This window comes from Eretmochelys imbricata, chromosome 1 (genome assembly GCF_965152235.1).
Source record: "Eretmochelys imbricata isolate rEreImb1 chromosome 1, rEreImb1.hap1, whole genome shotgun sequence".
Taxonomy (NCBI): domain Eukaryota; kingdom Metazoa; phylum Chordata; order Testudines; family Cheloniidae; genus Eretmochelys; species Eretmochelys imbricata.
The window spans coordinates 37,776,569-37,802,066 of record NC_135572.1 but is presented as its reverse complement, the minus strand read 5'-3'; the positions used below and the strand labels follow the sequence as shown (position 1 = coordinate 37,802,066).

Below are 25,498 nucleotides of genomic sequence, written 5' to 3'. Positions count from 1 at the left end.
GTGGGAGGGGCTTAGGGTTGGGGCAGAGGGTTAGGGTGTAGTGGGTGACGGCTCTGGCTGGGGGTGCAGGCTCTGGGGTGGGGCCAGGGATGAGGGGTTTGGGGTGTAGGAGGGGGCTCAAGGCTGGGGCAGAGGGTTGAGGTGCAGGGATGTGGGAGGGGGCTCCAGCTGGTGGAGTGGGCTCTGGGGTGGGACTGGGAATGAGGGGTTTGGGGTACAGGCTGCCCTGGTGCTGGGGCAGGGCGAGAGTACTCACCCCAGCCCTCTTTCATGGCCACTACCCAGGGCCGGGGTAGAGCGCCTCACCGTGGCAGCTCCGGGACCATGGCCGGGGGACAGGCATCTCTCCACGGCCGGAGCAGCTCCAGGATTGAGGCTAGGGGAGAGGCACCACTCCCTGCCAGGGCAGCTCTGGGGCTGGGGGAAAGGCACCTCTCCCTGCTGCAGCTCTGCATGCCCCCTACATCTTTCCTCTCCAGTTCAGGCCCTTGTGGCTTCGCGGATTTGTGGCCCTTGATAGCTTGCTGCCTGGCCGCGCTCTTGCTTTTTCCGTGTTAAAGATCTTTAAAGCGAAGGGTTAAAGCAGACATACCAAATGTAGAAAGAGATTTTATGAAATGTAATGATGTAGCTCAAAGGCCGTCCACTAAGAAATCCATAGCAAACAGCCTTGGAATCTTAACATGCAACTTGTCTTGTAGGAGATTTACTTCAATTCAGGGCAACTTCCATTCAATGGCATGGGTATCCTGAAAAACAGACATCCCATACCTGAATGACAGGTGGAATTTTAAGGCCCAAGAACTAAAGGACAAAAGACTGTGAAGAAAAAGGTGTAGGAGTGTGACAGCTGTGTTTTTCAACATAGTAGCAAATCATCTAATGAAATCCCACTGGAAGTAGGCACAGCAGAAGCGGTTGCTATTTATTGTATATTGTTTGTATTATCATAGCACCCAAATGTCCTAATCAGGATGGGATTCTATTGTACAGTAACTGCTCACTTAATGTCCTAGTTATGTTCTTGAAAAAATGCAACTTTAAGCAAAACGATGTTAAGTGAATCCAATTTCCCCATAAGAATTAATGTAAATAGGGCAGTTAAGTTCCAGGGAAATTTTTTTCGCCAGACGAAAGACATTATATACATATACAGTATAAGTTTTAAATAATTTCAAACAATTTGATACTGTATTCACCAGTGATGATTGTGAAGCTTGGTTAGGCAGGGGTGTCACAGGGTCAGGGCGCAGGGGCTTGCTTCGCTCCACCCACTGAGCGTTCCAGCTGGGGAGCGGGGTCGGGGTGCGGGGGCTTGCCCTACTCTGCCTGCCCAGCGTTCCAGCCAGGGAGCAGGCAAGCCCCCACGCCCCTACCCTGGTCCCTGGCAGGAGCGCCGAGCGGGGGGAGCCAAACAACGTTATAAGGGAACATTGCAGGACTTTAAGGGAGTATGTTTTCTAATAGACCAGTGACCTAATAATGAAACAATGTTAACCTGGACAACGTTAATTGAGGAGTTATTTTACAAAGTGCTGTAGAAATCACACAGACTTCTTGCTCCAAAGACCTTAAAATGTCGTTTGAAAAAAAAAATGCTGCAAGTAGCAAATAAGAGACAGAAAAGATAATGTGGGACCCAGAGTAATAGTAAAAATAAATAAATAAATAAAAAAAATCATAGTTACATTCATAGATTCCAAAGCCAGAAGGGACCATTGTGATCATCTAGTTTGACTTTCTGCATAACACATAGAACTTCAGAATAATTCCTAAAGCACATCTCTTTTTAAAAAAATCATCCAATCTTGATTTAAAAATTGTCAGTGATGGAGAATGAACAGCTTCAACTTTGTTATTCTGTCATGTTCTATGTTTCTATTTACATAAGGTTCTGGAGGCAGTCCAGGAGGTCCACTTCTGGGTCTTCCCTCCTGCTGAACACACTGGTCTTGCTTAACAAATAATAATGGCACTCAAAACTGCCAGTACCCTATCCCTGCATGTTGTAACTCAGATGAATTTCTAGATGATACAAAGGTTTCTGAGAAGCAGCCGTGTTAGTCTGTATTCGCAAAAAGAAAAGGAGGACTTGTGGCACCTTAGAGACTAACACATTTATTTGAGCATAAGCTTTCGTGAGCTGTGCTCAGATAAATTTGTTAGTCTCTAAGGTGCCACAAGTACTCCTTTAGATTATACAAACTATTCTGGATGTGAATGAATTGACTGTGCAAACAACCCTGTAAGAGACGTAGAAAGGTATTCTGGGGGATGTGTGATGGTGCAGAAAATTAGTCCTTGACGTGTAGAATGACCTGATTTGTGTATGCAGTCATAGTAATTGCACATTCAGATTAGGAATGCAATTACATGTGATACATTAGAGGGGGGTAAATGTCAGTTCTGCAATACATTAGTGAGTATGAACAAAAAACAATAGTTGACTTAAAAAAAATTGCATATTAGCAAAGAAAAAATAGTTTGAGAATGGAATTGGACAAAGATGAGGTAATTCAGCCATAGTGTCAGACATTAAATTGTACTCTTGCTAAACAGGGAAGGAAAGGAAAGAAATCCTGCTTCATACAGTATTTTTCCTTGAAAAATTAAATCTCAAATAGGAAGTAAAATCAACGTGGCAATAGGGGAAAAAATAGAGCAAAAGTTATAGCATATGCTGAAAAAAATCAAAATTGTAAAGGGAGAACAGTGATCTAATGACTGGATAGGGATTTAAAGGATGTGGACATGGATAAAAAGTATATGGGTGTTAAATACTGCAAAACAGAGTAACTCTGCTAACAATAACTATAACTATATATATTATAGTATGTGTAATAGCTAAATAAAAGCTTGTGTATTTTCAGGAAATAGTGGCAAGTCAGGAAACAAACATAGAAAGATAAGAGGGATTTTCTTTCTTTAGTCCAGCGGTTCTCAACCAGGGGTCAGCGACCCCTTGGGGGTCCACCAAAATAAACTAGAGAGCAGGGCTGCTGTTAGACTTGCAGGGGCCCAGAGCAGAAAGCTGAAGCCTGAGCTCAGCTGCCTGGGGCTGAAGCCAAAGTCTGTGCAACTTAGCTTCACGGGGCACCCTGTGGCATGGGGCCCCAGGCAATTGCCCTGCTTGCTACTCCCTAACTCCAGCCCTGGCTTTTAATCTATTGGATATACAAAAAAAAACAACCCCCCAACCCCAAAAAACCCAGTTGTTGTGGCACAAGTGGGCTGTGGAATTTTTATAGTATGTTGGGGGAGCCTCAGAAAGAAAAAGGTTGAAAACCCGTGCTTTAGTCTACAAGTCAACATCTGGAAATGCATTGGAGCAGTGGGGGTATAAAAAGGTTAGAGGCTCTTAAACTTGGCAGTTCATCAGATCTAGATAATTTACATACTTCTTAAAAAACCCTAAATGACTAGGGGGTTGGGGAATGGAGAAGCTTTGTTAAACATTTTCACACGTTCAGAAGAAAGTTTGTGAGAGCACAAAATGGCTTTAAAAACCTTTTTTGGAGGAAAAACTAGAGACATTCAGTTTGAGATCAGCTATGGAAGGAGTATGATTCCCTATGTGCCTGTAGTTATGCAATAATCCTGCTATTGGAAATAGGGTGCATGCTGAGAAATTGAATAGTTTAGGAGTGATCTCTGGAACAGCTGGTGAACATATCTTGATTAAGGACAGATGAGACGAGGACATTTGAGAATGATGAAAGAGAATAAATGGACATATATTTTAGACTTTTAGGGCTTTTCTACATGGGGAAGTTAGTGTGCACTAAAGGTATGAATTTACAGCACATTAATTACTCTGTACTAGCTCTCTAGGTGGACACTTAACTGTGTTAAGTGTATTTCTGCACCTTAGCTTAATACATTTTAAAGTGACTAAGGTAAATGGCCTGAGGGCACTCTTACTGCAAACTAAGTGTGTCCATGTGGGGACTTAAATACTGTAAAACAAAATAAATTCTGGCAGAGAGATGCTGCAGTTATGCCTTTTGCCCACCGGGGGTGGGGGATCTTCTCCCAGCCTGAAATGCTGACAAACCTCAGTCTCGCAGAGGGAGAGAGAGAGGTTCCAACACAGGGGGTTGTGACCCCTTAGGGGGCCGCAAGGTTATTACATGGGGAGGGTCGCAAGCTATCAGCCACCATCCCCAAACCCTGCTTCGCTTCCAGCATTTATAATAGTGTTAAATATAAAAAGAAGTGTTTTTAATTTATAAGGCGGAGGTCGCACTCATCAGTTTGCTGTGTGAAAGGGGTCACCAATACAAAAGTTTGAGAACCACTGAGCTATGGGGAAGGTGCAACTCGGGGTTTTTTTTGTTTTCAAAGATGTGTAACTCTTGAGTATTTTTTAAGAATAAAGTGACTGTAGTTTAGCAAAGGAATTTCTTAGCCTGTGTTCCTTGCTTACCTGCCATGTTGCCCCAGAAGGGGTTAAACAAGTAGTGGAGTGCCCTTAGCCTGATGGAGCTCTGGGAGATCATGTGAAAGCAACTAGGCAGCTTGGGAGGTCTCAGACACTGGTTTCAGGGTCTAGGGCGGTGGTTGGGTTGTGACCCTGTTTTAATGGGGTCGCCAGGGCTGGCTTAGATTTGGTGAGGTCCAAGGCGGAAGCCAGAGCCCAACCACCGAAGCCAAAGCCTGAGGACGTCAGCCCTGGGCAGCAGTGCTCAGGTTACAGGTCCCCCCCACACAGGGCAGTGGCTTTGGCCCTCCCCCACCCAGGAGGCAGGACTCAGGCAGGCTCAGGCTTTGGTCCCATCCCCCCCGTACCCCCCATTGGGGTTGTGTAGTAATTTTTGTTGTTAAAAGGGGTCACGATGCAATGAAGTTTGGGAACCCCTGGTCTAGGGAAAACTGGGTGGTTCCAAGAGATAAGAGGTCTGAGCCCAGTAGTGTGAGCTAAGGCCCCAGTGCTAAAAACAGTGATGAGACTCTACCCAGAGCTATTTGGCTTGTGGGTCCCAGTGATTGGGTCCACTCAGAACAGATTGGTGACTATGGGGAGGGGTATTGAGCCAGGTTAAAAAAGTTATTTTTTCCACTTTCAGCAAATCAGAACTCCAGTCCCAGGGTACAGGCCTTGCAACAATAGGTCCACAGATTGTATTTGTGTTACAGCAGAGGAAACAAAGGTTACCTGTAAATATAACCTTTTCATGCTGCAAAGAGATTAGCCATGGAGTTCTGTAGTAGTTAGAACTATTGCTGCTATTTTATTTTTTGTCTTAACACTAGGGTGATTACAGTGAAAGCAAGTGTGTCAAGTTTGCAGATGCTACTGAATTGGGTCTGTTATAAAGGTGTCTTCAGTTCAGTGAATGGATAATACAGAATAGCAAAAGAGAGAGCATTTGTTATCATAAAAGTGATGTACAACACTAGGAATGAGCAATTACTGCAAAAGCATTCCAAAATTTTTATTCAAGTGACCCACTGGAGTGACTTTTACAGCATTCACAGCTATTTGTTTTTCATGACCATCCATACAATGACTTTTTTCCCTATCAATCTGTAGCCCAATAGAGGAACTCTCCAGATGCTCATTGGCCTGGGGCTGAATGAGAGCAGAGTCATCTTAATCACCACATACATACACACACTATACAGACTCAGTAATTCTGGGACTGCATAGCAGTATTCTCCCATCTGGGGCCCAGAGAACGTGCAGAGACAATTTAAAAGGGGGCATTTCCTGCTACCAGCTTTAAACCCCTGGGCCAAACCTGGCTGTCCTTACTCTGGCAAAACTCCAATGGAAATAAAATAAGTTTTAAATCTGCTTCTGAATTCTACATCTGATAGGATCAGTGTCCTAACATTAAAAAGTGCAGTGCTGATAGAATATGTATTGTACCTCTATATTTGTTATATATTATACTGCCTGGTTTTGAGCGCAGAAAATACTGCATCTGTTACTATAATTTAATGATAGGTAAACTTCAAAAGGATTGTTCTAGGTAAGAATCCTAAAGGTTTAGATTCTTAAACCAGATCTCAGCTAAACTAGCCAGTCCCATTTGGAAATTTTGTCAGGAAAAATATTGAGAGAGAAGGCATTCTTGTAATTCTTTTTTATGGATGGGACAAAAATACCACAGTAATGGCCTTTCTTGCTGTTTAGACACCACTAATTGAGAACTACAGAGTGTAGAATTGTGCATAAATGTGAAGGAAAGGTTCAACTTTTAAAATACATTAAAAAGGGGAAGGAGGTCCAATCTGAAAGATGGAACAAAAAATATTTCTTTATCCCAACCAGTGTGGTCACCTCTCATTGTAAATTGTGGAATATACAATGATAGAGAGGGTTAAAATGTTCGGGATAATATAAGAATCAAACCCATAGGGGCTTTGGAGCTCGATCCAACTCCAATTAAATTCAGTACAAAGATTCCTGTTGACTACAGTAAGACCCTTACTTTACAACTGAGCAAACTTTTCTGACCCAAAGGCAATATTTTACACTGCTGTTGTTTGGGGGGAAGCATAAAAATAAAATAAACTGGCCGGGCAGTTTGATTAGATTTTAAGTTTTTGTAAATAGTTTATTGATGTTCATTTTGCTCTGCAAGTCGCATCTTTTGGCTAATTATTATTGCTGGGTAGTTTTTCTTATGATGGCCTTCTATTTAATTTGTCACATGTCCAGCAGCCAAAGTAATGTGAGTATAAAAATCATTTAAATATAAAGTGTGTAAACCTTTGCTTATACTATGGTAATTTATTAAAATGCTCTGTTGTATGCTGTTGGGAACTGTTTTTCACTTTTGTCTTGAGTTATATGGTGGTTTTTTAGGCCTTTCAGAATTTGAAAAAACAGAGCATACTAAGTATACTAAGAGTATACTAAGAAATGGCAGGCTGGCTGTTACTCAATATAAACTGTATCTGAAGATCCTTTGAGCTTTTGGAATGTACTGTGTTTAGTATTGCTGGATTGTATCAGTAAGACAGTAGTGCATCACACCTGGTTTTTGGTTTAATGCTCCCCTAAAATCCCTTGGAGGAATGTGGCATTAATGCAAATGCAGAGGGAGCAATGTGGTGGCACTGAAGGTGGCGTTTTCTAAGGCATCAACTGTTACATTAAATTTTCACTCAGAAACTTGGCATGATGTAACAAATAGCAGTGATTATTGTGTAATCCTTGGAGCTATTGGCCAAGGAAGGGAAGATGCTGATATTTATTTTAAATACCATTACCACTTGCGCACCCTCACACCAATATTCTTATTTTGCAACACCTGGCCTGCCTCAGTAGCCTTGTCACAGCAGCTACAAGGTAGTTGTGCCTTTATAGAGAATTAGGGATGAGCTGGGAAGCCAAGGGAGAGGGAAGTTTCACACGGCCTTTATTCAAATATGTTCAAAATAATTTTACAGGCATCTGTCATCCACTAGAGGAAAAAAATAACTGAGAGGAAGAATCCAGTCATCTGCTGGTGATACTCAGCCTGACATCAAAATTCTAGGGCTAGTTAAGGATGAAAAAGCTGAGTTCGAAAATATTAAGAGAGGCTCCTTCTCATGCTTACAGTTTATTCTGCTCCTTTCTAAATGTAACCTTGTAGTTTGACGGATTTGGGCAGAAACTTCTTGTGATTTGTAGTGTGCTAGTTGTGTATTTTGAAAGGATGAGGCATCAGATTTTTGATGGAAAACATTAAGCTACTTCTGTTTCATTTTTATTTTTCATTTTTCTGCTTTTGGTTAATAAAAAAAAAAAAAAAAAGAGGAGGAATTAGGCCATTCTGCAGCTTCACACTCTAAGGAACTCGTTTGTCCCAGGTCTTGGTAGTAAATGTAGTATGGAGAAAGGGGTAAACTAGAGACTCTACCTGACTCCTCTCCACAGACACAAAAATTCTATTGCAAGCAGCTGTGTGGATAAGACCTATGAAGGAAAGTATTTGTCTATTCCAGAGCAAGCATTGAAAAGTATCTGGATCAGTTAAGAGTAATCTTATGTGACTAGATCTGAACAGTAAAATGTTTAGTCACTAGACTGACGAGAGAAAGTTTCACTTGCTATCGTACGGTCTTAAAAAAGAAGTGAGTTTGTCCCCCACGCTCTGGCTCTGTATGCAATTGCGATGGTATACAGGAGTTGTAAAAGCGCTGCAGCAGGCCAGGGAATAACATCCCTGGCATAGGCATTGGGCCACCTTAAACAGCCCTACACAAGCCCCCTTCAAGCCACAGTGCAGGGGATATGCCAATGGCAGGCCTGTAGCACATAATGAAAGATAATTCCCACCTCCCCTCCCAATTTATTACTAGTTTACAAGGCAAATGTATTTCTGTCCCTCATGTTGCTAGCTAAGAGTGTTGAATAGTGATCCCCAACTCTTATGGAGTGATTTTCATCCGTAGATCCCAAAGCGCTTTTCAAAGGAGACCAATATCATTATCCCCATTTTACAGATGGGGAAACTGATGCATAAAGAGATGAAATGGCTCATCCATGGTTACCCTGCAACGCCAATGGCCAAACTGGGAAGAGAATTGAGGTCTCCTGAGTCCTAGTCCAGTGCTCTGTGATCATGTCCAGTTGTGGTAGTCTCGGGTATTTGAATCATTCTGGCTGTTCATTCCTAGGGTTAGTTTCTCCATACCATGCAGCAGTGTTGTTGTTAGTGAGACTGGAGCTTTTAGTTCCAGAGTTTGGGGGTTTTTAAACATTTCCATTTATAATCTTTTTCTCTTACAGATGTTCAGAAAGGCCTTGGTAAAGATGTTTGAATCTAAAGAATTGGATTGTGTCTTCCTAGAGACAAACATGAGTATAAAGAAACGATATCATATGGTATATGAATGCATTCCTCTCCCAAAAGAACTGGGGGATATGGCTCCCATCTACTTTAAGGTATTTAAAAAGTGGTTAATCTTCAGTCAGTTCAGTGGCTTTCCCATATTCCTTTTATTTCTGACTTCTTGAGTACAGCTGTTGAAAAACACATCTTTTTTGCCTATCAAGGTATAACCCTTGGTGTTAGAATAGCTGTGTCCTATTAACCCCGCGTCAGGAACTATAGCAGGGTTTGAACCTCTCTTTAGACAGGTGAGCCGGTGGAAGAGCTGTTCTTCTCTGTGCAGGGTTCTAATATCTGACACTCTGTTAGATTCAACAAGAAGCTGAATTCCTTGCAGGGCTGTAAGGGTTTGCGATATCATTAATTCCTGCAGGAGAAACTCAAAACCCAAAATGGGTCTTAGCAGGTTAGTAAAAAAGGATTTTCAAACATTTTAACATGTGCGAATTTATACCATTTAGATGTATCTATGTGTTCCATTAGGGCTCAACCCTATGCTCAGCACCCAGACTGAGGAAGTGGACTCAGCACTAGAGAGGTCATCTGGGCAGGTGTGGAAGGAACACTGCTTCCCCACTTCACACTGCAGAGTGCCAGCATAGCTGCTCCACATCTGCTGCTGCAGTTCAGCGGCTGCCTTACCCTCCGCACTGCCTGTGTCCCAGCTCTGTGGGGAGCAATAGTCAGTGAATGTACATAGTAGCAGCTCCAGTGCCTGGCTGTGCTCTCTTCTTCCCCCCGACCAGAGGGGGTGGTCCCCATAGGCTTGTCAGAATCGACTTCCCATAGCAATAAACAGCGTATGGGGCCCTCTGTGCCTGCAGACATGGATAGTGCCTTGCTTCTTGAGGTTTTTTGAGTTTCCCTGGAATGAAATTACGTTTTGTTTTGTTTCCAACAACATGTAACAGTCAATCTGACTAGTGCAGACACAGTAACTTGCTTTCACCACATGTGAAATTTTCCACCTGTTTGGTTTCATTAAATATCAAACTAGATGCTATTAAACCTTTCTTTCCCTTTAAACAATAAAAGGAATGTAATGCACAAGATCTAATACAGAGTTATTTGAACATAACAAGTGTTTCTACTATTAAAATACATCACAACTGACATTTAAAATGTAGGTGCAGCGGATTCCATTCCCATACTATGAGGGCAGACACGTAGCATTATAAGTCTTTGAATGTCAGTAACCTTCTAAGTTGGATTCTACTGCAGAAAAGAACAGTAAAATTTAATGAACTTATAAGTGGCTTTTAGTGAGCATGGTGATAGGAATGTGTGACCTATGACTTTTGTATTCTCTATTAAATTGAAAGTTCTTGTTGAATATCATTTGTTAGGCAAAAGTTAGATTGTGGTTATAAAACTAAAGAAGTAAAAGAAACAGAATTAAATGACTATGTGAACATTGCCCACTATTTCTATAAAATATTTACATTCTGAAAATTGCAGAAATGTTGCCAAAAATAAAGCTACTTCCTTAGCAGAGAAATTATTGGTATTCACATTGCATAGTATACCTCATCATTTACTTTATCACATTAAAAAGTTACACTTTGTGCTTTGCTGTGTGAGGGGCTGTTTTCACATTTAGATACAATGCTTTTACAGAAAGCTATACTGGAGTCTGATGAAGAGTGGTCCATGAACAAGAAGTTGATTGATCTTTCTTCAAGGGATGTCAGGAAGTCTGTAAGTACTGAAGCTCATTTAACGTGAAATGTTCGTATGATCAGTCAACCTCTAAATCAATGTGTACCTCAGAAAGAGAGAGAAAGACCAATTAGGTGAGAGGGCCAAGTCCCATGGAATAAACACAGATGACGAAGACATGATGGGTATTAGGGGCCTATTCCAACTTACATTTAAGTCAATGAAAAGATTATCATTGATTCCAGTAGGCATTGGATTGGACTCAAAGTACTAGCTGAGATCAAATTGCTGGTTGCAGGCAATTCCTAGCACCATATCCTTATAAACAATTTAAAAAACTGAGGGGAGAACCTAAGGGAGGTTGGTTACTGGGCTAGAAAAATGGTGGTATAATTTTGCGTGCACCCAGTATGGACTACTATCCTGTTACAGTACATACTGGAGATTTCAGGTATAAATACCAACCCTATTTTTAAAAGGAGAGAAAAATAATGTATCTATCTGTACAGCATTGTACTGTACAGCATCTTTATATTGAGTAGTTATTAAAGGAACAGCGCCAGGCTTTTTAGGTTTAAAAACTGGCCTACCTTGACAGCAGTCTCCTGTTGAAGTTACCCGTTAGAAATCCATGACCTGAGCCTGGGTTGCACCGGGCAATTTTGGCCCACATGCACATGCAATATGTTGTTAGAAACCCACAGGATCTATTGTGTGTTACTATGTAATGGTACGTTGCATGTCTTCTCAAGATAGATATATAGTTTCGGCAGCAGCAGTCAGTTTGTGCGGGGTGGAAAAAGATGGAATCAGAAGATGAGACCTTCAACATTAGACCACTTTTGAGGCAGGTCAGTTTTTAGACTAACAACCTTGAAGATGTCCCTTTAAATGAGGAAAGTGTATCAAGCATGAAATGTTACACAGTTGAGTAATTTTAACATTTTCATTTCTGTCAGTTCACTGTAGGGCTTGAGCCTCCTTAGATCTTAAATCTTTCCAGAGCTTTCTTAGTTTCATAAAGTATTCTGTCTGCTTCATTAGTTACCTTGTCTATTCCTGACAAAACACCTATCTCTCTACTACTGTTTTCTTTAATGCAGTTGTCTCTTCTCTTGTTAAAAGCCATTTTATATTCTTTATTATCCGGTTGTTGTGCTGATACCATGGATTTTGTGTGGTCTCAGTAAGCCATGGTATTTTAGGTCATCAAATTCATTGATTTGTCTTTTTATTTCATAATCCATCTCTTAGTATTACCAACTCCTTATTTCTTAGAATGGGTCTGCTCAGTGATCTTATTGAGGATCTTTAAAAACAACAAGGAGTTCGGTGGCACCTCAAAGACTAACATCTTTATTTGGGCATAAGCTTTCGTCGGTAAAGAAACACTTGTTCAGATGCATGAAGAAGTGGTTTTTTACCCATGAAACCTTATGCCCAAATAAATCTGTTAGTCTTTAAGATGCCACCGAACTTCTTGTTGTTTTTGTGGATACAGACTAACATGGCTACCCCCTGATAATTGAGGATCTTTGTTTCTTGAGGCATCATACTGCAGGAAGGTTGCCAGAGATTGTAGATTTTGTTTGCAGTGGTTGATTGTTTCCATCTTTCTGATTGTCATTCAGGCTCCTTATCTTGATTCTCTTCCTTTTTATTATATCTAAGCGACCCACCATGTATTATACATTAGTTAGATAGAACCACAGGTGTGCATGACGTTTTAGACAACTGCAACTGACAGAGTTTACAATCTAAAACAGATCTTGCAATGGTAAGTTAATTCTTTACTTTATCCCATCTGTGTTTATTCAGCAGATATGTCTAACAGCATATTTATTTTGCTCAGCCTGATTTAAACACACTTTGTCAACTATAGACCACGCGTAACATGCCTTTAAAGGGCAGTACACTGTATACGTAAGGTCAAATCCTGGTCCTATTGAAGTCAATGGCAAAACACCCCTAAAGTTTATCAAGTCCGTTAGAGCCTAGTGTCTAGAAATTTTTTTTAATAAACTGCGATTTTAGCTGTGATGATTTGCTTCTTCTATCTCCCCATTACATTTTCCTTCTTCTTGATGTCTTGTATAAGAGAATATACGTGCTCAATTTGTCAGGAATAAATTTTAAGGTTTTTTTTGTTATCCTGATCATGCTCTTTTCCCATTAGATTAAAGGTCTTATGTTTGATTGTGTCTATATTGTGCTAGATTATAGTTATATATCTTTCCCAGTAGTTAATGGTATACTATGAAGAATGGTAATGACAAAAATCAGCTTTATTTATTGAAAGAGTCTATTGTAATAAATTAATGCAGTCTCACTTTTGAGCAGGAGATTGTTAATGGATAGACAGAACCAAATGCAGTAGAACCAAAAACTGCTCAGCAGGTCACTTATTTCCAGCACCCAGACACCCAGTCCCTAATGGGATCCAAACCCCAAATAAATCCATTTTACTCTGTATAAAGCTTATACAGGGTAAACTCATAAATTGTCCACCCTTTATAACACTGATAGAGAGATATGCACAGCTGTTTGCTCCCCTAGGTATTAATCACTTACACTGGGTTAATTAATAAATAAAAGTGATTTTATTAAGTATAAAAAGTAGGATTTAAATGGTTTCAAGTAATAACAGACAGAACAGTGTAAGTCACCAAACAAAATAAAGCAAAAACACGCAGGTCTAAGCCTAATACATTAAGAAACTGAATACAGGTAAATCTCACCTTGAGAGATGTTCCAATAAGCTTCTTTCACAGACTAGACTCCTTCCTAGTCTGGGCCCAATCCTTTCCCATGGTACAGTCCTTGTTAGTTCCAGCAGACATCTTAGGTGAAAAGCAGGGGCTTTCTCATGACTGGGACCCCCATTTGTTCTCTTCCACCCCCTTTTACAGCTATGGCACAAGGCGGTAATCTTTTGTCTCTCTGGATCCCCACCCTTCCTTCTAAATGGAAAAGCACCAGGTTTAAGATGGATTCCACCGTTCTTCCTGAGCTGGCTTACACGAACACAGGAAGGCTTGCAAGTAAACAAAACCATTTACAACCAATTGCCCTAGTCAATGGGAGCCATCAAGATTCTAAACGATCATCAATGGCCCACACTTTGCATAATTACAGTAGTACGTCAGAGTTATACTTTATATTTCTAGCTTCAGATACAAGAATGATACATACATACAAATAGGATGAACACACTCAGTAGATTATAAGCTTTGTAATGATACCTTACAAGAGACCTTTTGCATAAAGCATATTCCAGTTACATTATATTCACACTCATTAGCATATTTCCATAAAACATATGGAGTGCAATGTCACAATGGGGATTCCACGACCTCCTTTGGAAGCATTTCCAGAGATAAACTGCCTTTAGAGCCTAATATCTAACGTAAATTTCCCTTGCTGCAGTTTAAGCCTATTAGTTCTTGTCCTGACTTTAGTAGACATGGAGAACAACTGATCACCATCCTCTTTATAACTTCCCTTAACATATTTGAAGAGAGTTATTAGGTTCTCTCTGTCTTCTTTTCTCAAGACTAAACATGCCTAGTTTTTTTAACCGTTTGTCATAGGTCAGTTTAAACCTTTTATCATTTTTGTTGCTCTCCTCTGGTCTCTCTCCAGTTTGTCCACATTTTTCCTAAAGTGTGGTGACCAGAATTGGACACACTACTCCGTCTGGTGCCTCATTAATGTTCAGTAAAGCAGGACAGCTGCCTCCTGTGCCTGACATACAACATTCTTGTTAACTCCAGAGTGATATTAACCTTTTTTGTAACTCATTCAATTTGTGATCCACTGTCACCAGCAGATCTTTTTCATCAGTACTACTGCCTACCCAGTTATTCCCCATTTTGTAGTTATGCATTTAATTTTTCCTTCTTAAGTGAAGTACTTTGCACATGTCTTTATTAAATATCTGTCTTGTTCAATTTAGACCATTTCTCCATTTTGGCAAGGTTGTTTTGAATTTTAGTCCCATCCTCCAAAGTGTTTGCAAATCCTCCTAACTTGGTGTCATTCACAGATTTTATAAGCATGCTCTCCACTCCACGATCCAAGTAATCAAAGTATTGCATAGTACTAGACCCAGGACAGACTGCTGTGGGACCTCACTAGATAAGCCCTCTCCGTTTGACAGCGAACCATTGATAACTACTCTTTGAGTACGGTCTTTCAACCAGTTGTGCACCCACTTTTTACGAATTTCATCTAGACCAAATTTCCCTAGTTTGCTTATGAGAATGTCATGTGGGACTGTGTCAAAAGCCGTACCAAAATCAAAATATATCACATCTGCTGCTGCTTCCATATCCACTAGGCCAGCAACCCTGTCAAAGAAGGAAATTAGGTTGGTTTGGCATGATTTGTTCTTGATAAATCTCTGCTGCCTATTTCTTATAACCCTATTATCCTCTAGGTGCTTACAAATTTATTGTTTAATCAATTGTTTATATAACACAAGCCATATAATTTCACCTAGTAATTGCTGTGCCAAACCAGTGGCATTGGGAACAATTTTTATAGTGCGGGTGCTGAAAGCCATTGTACAAAACGGTAAACGCTGTATATGATGGACACCAAGCCAGAGGGTGCTACCTCACCCCCAGTGCGCCTAGTTCCAGCACCCCTGTGCCAAATCCATAATCTCTGGTTGTGCTAAAGTAGATCATTTGGCCCTGACTCAGGGCTGTGCCTTGGGACACAATCTAGCCCTTAGCTTGAAAGCTCTTTGAGTCAGGAACCTTGTAAATTTTTTTTTCTTTTTTTTTTTTTTGGTAAAGCATCATTCATGCCAATGACACTATATGAATCATAACTTAATGTAATTTCACCTTCAGTGTTCTGGTTTTCTTATCCTAGACACCAAAAAGTACAACGAGTATAGACTCCTGGAAGCCAACCACTAATTGCACTGAATTTTCCCAATTCAAGTAAATCCAAATAAATGTTTCCATTTCTAATTTCTCATAGCCTACAGTACTAACTCTCCTTATAGCTCTAGTTACAGGTTTTTTAGATCATTTCTTTTGGCAGCTATCAAAACCCAGGATTTTTAGAATTCTCTACTCCAACATCCCAAAATCAATGCCATAGCTGGTAGGTTCTAAAACTCTAGGTACAAGGACCTACTTTTCATTTTTGATATTGTAGTGCAGAGCATACTGCTTTGTTCTGGTCAACAACTTTTTTTCTATTATGTATCACAGTAGGCCTTATGGTATCTCGTGGGAGTTACTATGCCTACATCTGCATGTCAAAAGAGCTATATTATTCCTAGAAACACTGATCTCCCTAATGGGGCAGGTCTCAAGAGGTCATTATAGTAGTTTATGTTGTCTCCACCCACTGTTTTTTGTTTTTAGCCATGGAAACACCCTCATATTTTATGTATTGATAACTTGTAATGAGGTATTGAGGGCTCATTAAAAAAAGTTATATATTTTCTTCTAAGTAAAGATTACAAGTCCCAAGAATATGGTGCAACAAAAGATGAACTGATGAATTTATGTAGGCACTCTACAAAATAAGTACAAGGACCCAAGATGTTCCTTGTTTAATTATATATACACACACACACACACACACACACACACACACACACACACACACGCAAGTTGTGTGTGTGTATATATATATGTTGTTGACCTTTTTTATATTTGCTTTTTATTCACCCTATAAATGTTAATTTTAGTGTGCGTGTGTGTGTGTGTGTGTATATATATACATATATAACACTTATTATTATAGTGTGAATAACAAGCAAATATAAAAAAAGGTTCTTACCTACTCCCAAAGGGTTTTGCAATCTAAAGTCAGAGAGAAAACCCAGATCATTGTGGAGATGGGAGTGTGGCAGGACAAAGGCTTATAAAAGGATGAGGATATCAATTCTGGGAGTGAAGTTTTACTTGAAGAGCAGGAGATAAAAGTCCGATCTTCTATAAATGTGAACAAAGTACTTTTCAACACAGAACCTTCAGCTCCTGAATAGTTTTCATGGCGGTAGCTCTGTGGTGATCGGATGCTACTCAGTTCTGGTACTGTTCCTGGTACAAACTCCATTCCATCTGTCATCCTGTTTGCACAGGATTTCTTCATTGTTGCTACCACGTGCAGCGAGGGAATACTAGGGACTTGGTGCATCCTCTTTTGTTATTTAGCATTGTTTTCATTTCCTTAAGCCATGAAGATGAGGAAATGTTACTAGAAAGCATACCTGTTTCAAGACCATCAGAACCAATATATCAAAGCTTTGTTTCATTTTCTAGATACAAACCTAAATTTCAAGGATAAGTGCTTCTAACATAACATAATTTTGTTTTTCCTTTCCCCCTCATGGCATTTCTCCTCTTATATTATTCCTCTTTGATAACTACAGCACTAAATTAGTTATGGGAGTGCAGTGCCAGAACAATTTGTAAAGCAAATTTAAATTTAAGTTAAAAATAATTCAGGAAGAGTTTGTCAGCATACCCACACTGCAGGTTTAGTTGTGTATAGTCCTGATCCATTTAAGTACTGAAATATAAATACATGCTGTTGATTTGCATAGCAATAACGAGAGACAGCATAATGAGTTTACGGTTTTCAGTTTAGGGCTCCTTCTTGTTATAGTGGACTATATTGAGCTCTGCTGCTGGTGGGTGCAGTTTCCACTGCAGTCAATGAGAGTTATGCCTGCTTACCCCATAGCTGAATTTGACCCAGTATGTGGAAGAGAGTTAATGGAAAGGTCTTGGTCAGGATTAGGACAAGATATAGAAGTTCTCCCCCTCACTGTCTTCATAGACTTAAACAGGATCTACAGAAAGCTCCTAGACATAGACTAAAAGACCAACCTTACCCACATTAGTTATTGGTGCTTTAAGAATCAACTGTCAACTTGATTTTTTTTTAAAATTGATGTCTGTGCAGGACTGTGTACAGCATTCAAATAGTCAAGTTTCTAATAGCTCCCTTTAAATGATTTGTCTTAAACATTTTTTAAAAATGTCTTTAAAACAATCAGGGTTTTTCTGCTCTCTTGATCTTGTTTAGAAAGTTTTTTAGGCAGGCTTGAAAACAAGAACACCAAACATCCTGAGGAGTCTCCCTCTTCCACTCTCATAGAATCATAGAATATCAGGGTTGGAAGGGACCTCAGGAGGTCATCTAGTCCAACCCCCTGCTCAAAGCAGGACCAATCCCCAACTAAATCATCCCAGCCAGGGCTTTGTCAAGCCTGACCTTAAAAACTTCTAAGGAAGGAGATTCCACCACCTCCCTAGGTAACGCATTCCAGTGTTTCACCACCCTCCTAGTGAAAAAGTTTTTCCTAATATCCAACCTAAATCTCCCCCAGTGCAACTTGAGACCATTACTCCTTGTTCTGTCATCAGCTGCCATGAGAACAGTCTAGATCCATCCTCTTTGGAACCCCCTTTCAGGTAGTTGAAATCAGCTATCAAATCCCCCCTCATTCTTCTCTTCCGCAGACTAAACAATCCCAGTTCCCTCAGCCTCTCCTCATAAGTCATGTGTCCCAGTCCCCTAATCATTTTTGTTGTCCTCCGCTGGACGTTTTCCAATTTTTCCACATCCTTCTTATAGTGTGGTGCCCAAAACTGGACACAGTGCTCCAGATGAGGCCTCACCAATGTTGAATAGAGGGGAACGATCACATCCCTCGACGTGTCTCTCTCCTTTGTCTTTTTGTGCACACCTCTGTATGGGTGCTGCCTATTCAGTTTCCCTTTCAGCCTTATTTGCTGCTGGTAAACACCCTCCTGCAGGGCTAGAGAAAGTGTGTGCCAGTGAGCTCCCCCCAGATGAGAGTGAGGTCATTATTCTAGTGCATGAGACAAGATGTGCTGATGACCTAAGCAAAACAGTGCAATTCACACACAGTGCTGTTACATGAGAGAAGCTATGAAAAAGGGAGAAACATATTTTTTCCTTTAATCTCTTTCCACATGTTACAAATAACCTCTAAGTTTACTACAACAGCAGGTCAGAATTTAATTTACAGGAGCAAATGTGATTTGTCAAGTCAACACTGGTTTTTAAAGCATTCCAGATTTTGTTGATAAGCAGACGACATAATCCCATGTGTCAGCTATTGAATAATTCATTTTTTTAATTCGCTATTATATTTTAACAAACGTCTTAATCAAAATTTTTCTTTTCATTTTGGTTCCTAATAAACGGATCTCTAGCTGTAATGGAAAATAACACAAATATTGAAATAGCCACATAGTTCAGGCTGCTAAAGAAAATTTAATGAAGATTGTAAGCAATGATAGTTGATATATGTAGTAGTATAGACCTGTATACTGTAAGGGACACTATATATTGAAGCCATATTAAACAAGTCACACATATCACTCATAAATTACCTGATTCGCTAATTATCAAAGTCGTGTCCTTACACAAAAATAAACAAAGCCTACCAGGAGAGAGGAAGAACTTTGTTTAGCCTTTTGGAACTGTTTTCAAGTAAGACAATGCAACCCCCGTTTTCCTCTTCCAAGGTCATTCTTTACTCAATAGTTTTAAACCTGACTTTAAATGCTTCCTTATAGATGATGATGTATGTTGCAAAATAAATTAATTTGCACCCTCTATGGGAATTCTTATCTTAAACAACCTGCGTTCTATATCATTTTATTTGAAAGCCATTTGTAAAACACCACCCATGATAGTTATGGACGTGGCCTGGAACAGAGGAAGTATTTGTGAGTTTGAGACACAATAACTCTTACCATCTCTCTGTGCAGGAACATGCTCAGCAATCAGAGATTAAATAGTGTGCTGCCATGAAGCAGCAATACTCCACTTGTAACACCATAGCAACTAATGAATCTTTCAAGGGCACCTCTCCCTCTTCTCCCAATGAAAATTCTTTTAGCGGTATCTCTTGGCTGGCTGGCCAATTCATTGCGAGCTCAGCAAACTATGAAAATCTCCCCTTCAACAGGCTAGTCTATAATTTCCATGACTTGTGTAGTGGGTCTGTTCCAGCACTGTATCCCTGCCTTTGTTTTTTTCTCAAAAATTTCTTTTTTCGGGGCATCAAAATGGCCACCGATAAAGGCGTCTGACTAAAATCTGGGGCATTTGTCTTTACTACGTCATACTCTTCATCCCTTGCAATAATTTAACGTGCAGTCCTGCTTCTTAAATTTCCCCATGCTTGACACAGCTATAGTCCAGAAGGTAAGGAAATCTCTGATGCTGATGGTTCTCTCTTAATACATATATCTCTCCAAGCCAGTCTCCTCTCCATGCCTTCAATCTCACCACATTTGATGTTATAACCTTCTTCTCTGCATTTCCTGCCATCTGGATTCAACTTTCCTGAATCACTCCATGTCATAATCTCTCCATCTATTTTCAAACGTCTCTTCTTCCAGTTTCTGTATCCTGTTCTTTTCCCCTTCTTTTTTTTTAACTCAGCAGCTGGATTATTTAACTGTGTAAAACCTATTTTTGTGATGCAGCTTGTAGAAGGATGCAGTACAATATGGATAGGTCTACGCAGCGCTTTGGAGCGAGCCTCCCAGCCCGGCTTGTCAGAGTTGGGCCAGTGCGGCTTGTGCTAGCACTCTGAAAATAGTGATCTAGACAGTGCTTTGAAATTGTGGCTTGTACCGGAGCTTGGGCTGTGAAGCCCACCCACCTTCCAAGGTGTCACAGCCTGAGCCACAGCCCAATCTGCAACTGCAAAGCGCTGTCTATAATAGCTATTTTTAGAGTGCGAGCAGGAGCCCACGACCCCGAGTCAGGCAACCTGGGCTGGAGGCTCGCCCCAGAATGCTGCGTAGATATACCCTATACGGCCCCGATCCTGCAAATACATACGGGCATATTTAACTTCACTTACATTGTTAGTCCCATTGACTTGCCTAAGTCTTTGCAGGATCAGGGCCTAAATTTCTTCTGTGTTAGTACTGACTGCCAATTTTAAAAACAACTTTCGCTTTTAATAAATTGTGGGGCGGCTTAATTAAAAACAGCAGTTATTTTGTAAATACAGTCTATTAAAATATCTAAAATGCATGTTTTTCGTATGTATTTAGATTCCTAGAGGCTTGCCTTACTTCTCTGTGGACTTCGGCCTTCAAGGAGGCTTTGCTCATGTAATCGAAGATCAGCACAAGTTCCCTCATTATTTTGGAAAGGTATTGACATGTACAAGTCCAAAGCACCAGTCATGTACTGAATTTTTTGTATTAGTAATTAAATCAGACATCACCAACACTGAGTTATTTTAACATACTTTATCACAGTTTAGTAGATGGTAGTAGATTTTCTATGCAATGCATTGGGATTTAAGTCACATATGTGAGAACCAAAGGCTAATTGAGGAGGATCTTGTCAGGCTTTTGGGCTGACTGACTGATACCCACCTTCATCCTCAAAGGTTCTGGATCCACATTGCTAACTGAAAGAAGTGTGATTCAGTATCAGTTTTATAAATGTTATTAAAACTATTAAACAAAAATAAAAGCAAGAGTGCATATCATCAAAGCTAACCTACTGTTCATAATGAAGGGTATGGTTATTTCACAGAGGTCATGGAATCCGTGACTTCCAGAGACCTCTGTGACATTTTCTGCTTCAGACTCTGGGCTGGAGCTGTCAGCCAGTGAGGGCCCTGCAGCTGCCAGCCCCAGAGCCTCAGACCTCTGAGCCCCTGAGGGCAGTTGGGGGCCCTGCAGTTCCCAGATGCCTGCCCGGAGCTGCAAGCCGCCAGAGCTCTGAGCCGTAGCAGGGACCCCCGCAGGTCCGAGCAGCCACAGGCAGCCCCTGGACCACCCAGCTGTTTGGGACGTCAGGTGGCCCCTGGAGCGCCCAGCCACCGTGGGTGGAAGGCAACCCCCGAAGGTTTGAGTAATGGCAGGCGGGCCCCTGAAGTTCCAAACTGGAGCAGGGGGCCCCAGCAACTCCCAGCCACCTGTCCTGGAGCTCCCAGCTGCTGTGAGCGGCAGCAGCGGTGGGTGCTGGACCCCCCCACTCCTCATTTTGTCAGGGTTATTTTTAGTAAAAGTCATGGACAGGTCATGGTCATCTGTGAATTTTTGTTGACTGCCCATGACCTGTCTGTGAAATTACTATGGCAAAAATTACCATCACAAAATCTTAGTCTTGGTTTAGTTTAGTATTATGAATAAGGCTAACACAGTGCAACTATCAAATCAAGGTCAAATCAACAAGTTAGTCTCAATATTGAAGTGGATTCAAATAATCAGATTACTTCATTTATCAGATTAATACAACAAATAATCCTTATAAATTCGAAGAAGGTGGCTGTCCATTTGATTGTAACTCCACCAAAAGAATTTCACCCAAGTCAGTTGAATCTATAAGTGGGACCTGGTTGATATTTTGATACTGACACTAAATTATCTCATGTTAAAACAACAACCTACAAACCAATTACAAAGCTTCCTGATTAGATTTCAATTCTTGCGTGGTGGCTACTGGTTTACTCTCCAAACTCCCTACAAAAATATTTTGTTAGTCTGTATAATAATACTTAGATAAGCGGAAATTAGATAGTTTAGCACCCAAATTTACATGTGACCATTGAAGTTTTTTAGAACTAAGTTACTTAAGATAATGGGGGTTCACAAAGTCTTCAGCTCTCTGAGCCTTCTAGATTCTCATGGAGTAGGAGATGAAACTGCAGTCAAGGGCCAGATGGTGATCTTGCTGGCACAGCACTTCTCTCTAGCATGCCTTCAGGCCTTGAGATTGGCCAAAGGCTGGCGTAGCCCGTCGGTTGATTTCTTGATTTCCTCTCCTTGAGGTGATCCACGTCAGAATTTCTAGAATGCGAATCTTCCCTCAGGTGGCTCGGTGACCCGAAAGGCGAGCTTCACTCACTCTATCTTGCAGAGAGTCTCCCTCCAAGCCCTTTGAGCAAATTAAATGTGAGGCTACCCTGGAGACATGGAACTGGGAGGGTGAGCGGAGGGATAGCTCAGTGGTTTGAGCATTGGCCTGCTAAACCCAGGGTTGTGAGTTCAATCCTGGAGGGGGCCATTTAGGGATCTGGGGCAAAAATTTGGGGATTGGTCCTGCTTTGAGCAGGGGGTTGGACTAGATGACCTCCTGAGGTCCCTTCCAATCCTGATATTCTATGATTCTATGAACTTGGTCCCATCAGATTTGAGTTAGACCTTCCTCAGCTAGTCTCACTTTTGGGAAAAGTCACACTTAAGCCAGCAATTACAAAATATTCAGTTTTTGCATACCACAGAGACTGTCAAAATATCAAGAATACAGAACACAAAACCATTTTTGAGGAGGTTGACATGGCTTTGTCCAGGTGAAAGGTCTTGAGATGACATTGTGTTACAGAAGAGTCTATCCAAAATCCCATCAAACTAACTAATTGAGAAGACCTAGCAACAACAAGCCACTCAGCATTCATCCATCAGCAAAACTAATTCACGACCAGATGTCGTCGTTCTTCTCACAAACAAGACAATTTAGTAATCTTTATATTTGGGAGCTAGGCCATAAGTCAAACAGCTTGTCTTTTGAAAGTTTCATCTTGATAGAGAAAAATTTCTTTAAGAACCTTTCAAGATGAAATTCATTTAAGAAATAAAAAGAATTCAAGTTTGTATAACATCTGTACTCCCATATATGCTATTTCTGTCTCACATAACTGATAATATTACTAGGAGTTATGTGGTTAAATCCCTGCATGTGTATGCTGAGAATTTATTGCATAAACTACGAATTGCAATAAAAGCTTACGTTTTTTATTAAGCCACAGTAATAATTTCTTGGAAGAATCAGTAATGAAAAACCAGACAATAAGTGGACTTGGGGAATAATTTAATCTTTTTTCAAATATTGCTATGAACAGAGTCGGGGAGCCTGTGAATTTCTGGGCTTTTGTCTACTTAAATCACAAACTTACTAATACACCCATATAGCCCTAGAGTGGTATGATCCTTGCAAAGTGCATTTCAATGCTGTATCTGAGAAGTTGTTGGCTGAGTCACTCACCTGACAAGCTGAATTTTTTCCATTTTGCAGTCTAGTTTTGGAGAGTTTAAGAGTTTCAGAATTTAATTTCTTAAAATTTTCTGTTTAGCTACATTCAGCCTTTCTATTCTTTCATCCTTGACTATGTAGTGTTGTTGTAGCCATGTCAGTCCCAGCAGGGGCAGACTTAAGGAAAATGGTGCCCTGAGCAAACTTGTATTTTGATGCACTGTCCCCCGTTGCCTTCCTAGGCTCCCCTCCCCACAGTCACCTCTGTCCCTCCTTCCTCCCTGGACTTCCCATCCAGGCTCCCCTTCCCATTGCCCCCAGGCCTCACTGCTTCCCCAGGCTCCCCACCCATTGCCTCCAGGCTCTGCTGACCCTCCCTGTCCCCCATTGCCCTGAGCTCCCTTCCATGGCCTCGCACCCCAGGCCCATGCCACTCCTTGCCTCTTGACCATGGCACCCACCCATAAGGCTGGCCCTTGGTCCCAGGATATTAGAGAGAGAAGGTGGGTGAGTGACATATGAGGAAAATAGTGACAGAAGATATTACCATAACCTGAAACATACATATTCTTAAATGTGATTGCAAAATAGCCTTAAGTGCAGTCATACAACCATTCAGCCTTTTTCTTTATTTTCTCTTTTATACTTGCAAAGGAAATCATTGGTGGCATGCTGGACTTGGAACCAAGGCTATGGAAAAAAGGAATTAGAGAGAACTTTGATGATCAGAGGAAGAAAGTGTTGCAGTTTGCACAGTGGTGGAAACCATATGATATCACCAAAACTAAAGAATGAGTCCTTTACCCAACTGGATGAATCCAAAAGAGATATTGAGAGTGACAGTAATCAAGGACAGCATATACTATAAATTATTTTTTAAAGGATATTTCATATTTTAAGTAAAACACTGGTGTTTTATATGTTGCTAGTACACATTCTAAAAACTAGAAATACTGTTAAACTCCAGACTGTCCATATGCTCATCTTTTTTTCACACCACATATTTGACAGATGAATCAAACTAAACTGTAAGCCAATGGATCAGAAATATACAGAATTGTTTTTGTAAACTAAGCCAATAAAAAGGTAGACATCTGCAGAGCTAGTTAAATTCAGCAAAATGCAATTCGGCTTTTGTATTTTTCTGACCTCTGAATTGGAGTTACTTATCTTCTATTTAGCACAAAGTCAATATTAATTATTTGAATGACTATATTTTCTGACAGTGATTTAATCGTAAGGACATTTTGAATAATACACTGTTAAATTAGGAATATTTCTTGGAATTTTTTGTTTCTGTTTTTAGTCCCTCTGCTCTTTCAGATGAAGATCATTACATATATTGGACACCAATGCACTCTGCAGGTGAAATTCACCACTGGCCAGAGGGCCTGTAATAAGGCTTTAAGTCCTACTTAAGCCTTTAAAGCAGGATTTATGTGATTGAAAGGCCCTGTGCTCAGAATGGAACAGTATTTGTGAACTGTGTTAAAATATGGTTCAAGCAGGCTTCCCTCTGAACTGTTTTCTTATATAGTTCAGCTTACTATTGTGACCCAGTCAGGTTATGGAATGGATCGCTGAGATTCAAAGGACCGAAGAAAGTATTAGTATTTCATTAAATAAACTTTTGATGGGTTAAACAGTCACAGTCAATTAGTGTATTCCTTTAACATTCATTTTCTTTTTGTACAATATGAGTCATACAGAATAAAGTAAGCATGACCCAGTTACGCAAATCTGGTGTGTCAATTATTTTGTACAGTAACCTTGCAAATCTGCCTCATTGTATTGCTGCTGGGAAGATCATTTTATAAATAAACCGCCATCTTTGTTTTAATTACTAATATATCGTTTTATGATGTTTCTTTGACAATGTTACAATTTACCGCTTGGACATCAAGGGCCATATCCTTGGCTTATGGAAATTGGTGTAGCCCCACTGAAGTCAGTGGGAGTAAGCCGATTTACACCAGCTGGCCCCAAATGTTGTG

General features: G+C 40.5%; 1 protein-coding gene across 1 annotated transcript in view; it reads left to right on the top strand.

The window, feature by feature from the left end:
• The window catches only part of CWF19L2 (CWF19 like cell cycle control factor 2), a 169,302-nt gene extending 144,059 nt beyond the window's left edge, over positions 1 to 25,243 (top strand). The window contains exons 15-18 of the mRNA XM_077808705.1: positions 8,729 to 8,884; positions 10,449 to 10,529; positions 20,570 to 20,671; positions 24,159 to 25,243. Coding sequence (XP_077664831.1) covers positions 8,729 to 8,884; positions 10,449 to 10,529; positions 20,570 to 20,671; positions 24,159 to 24,299 — 480 coding nt within the window. The 3' untranslated portion in view covers positions 24,300 to 25,243. The remainder of the gene's footprint in view (positions 1 to 8,728; positions 8,885 to 10,448; positions 10,530 to 20,569; positions 20,672 to 24,158) is intronic.
• The last annotated feature ends 255 nt before the right edge of the window (positions 25,244 to 25,498 follow it).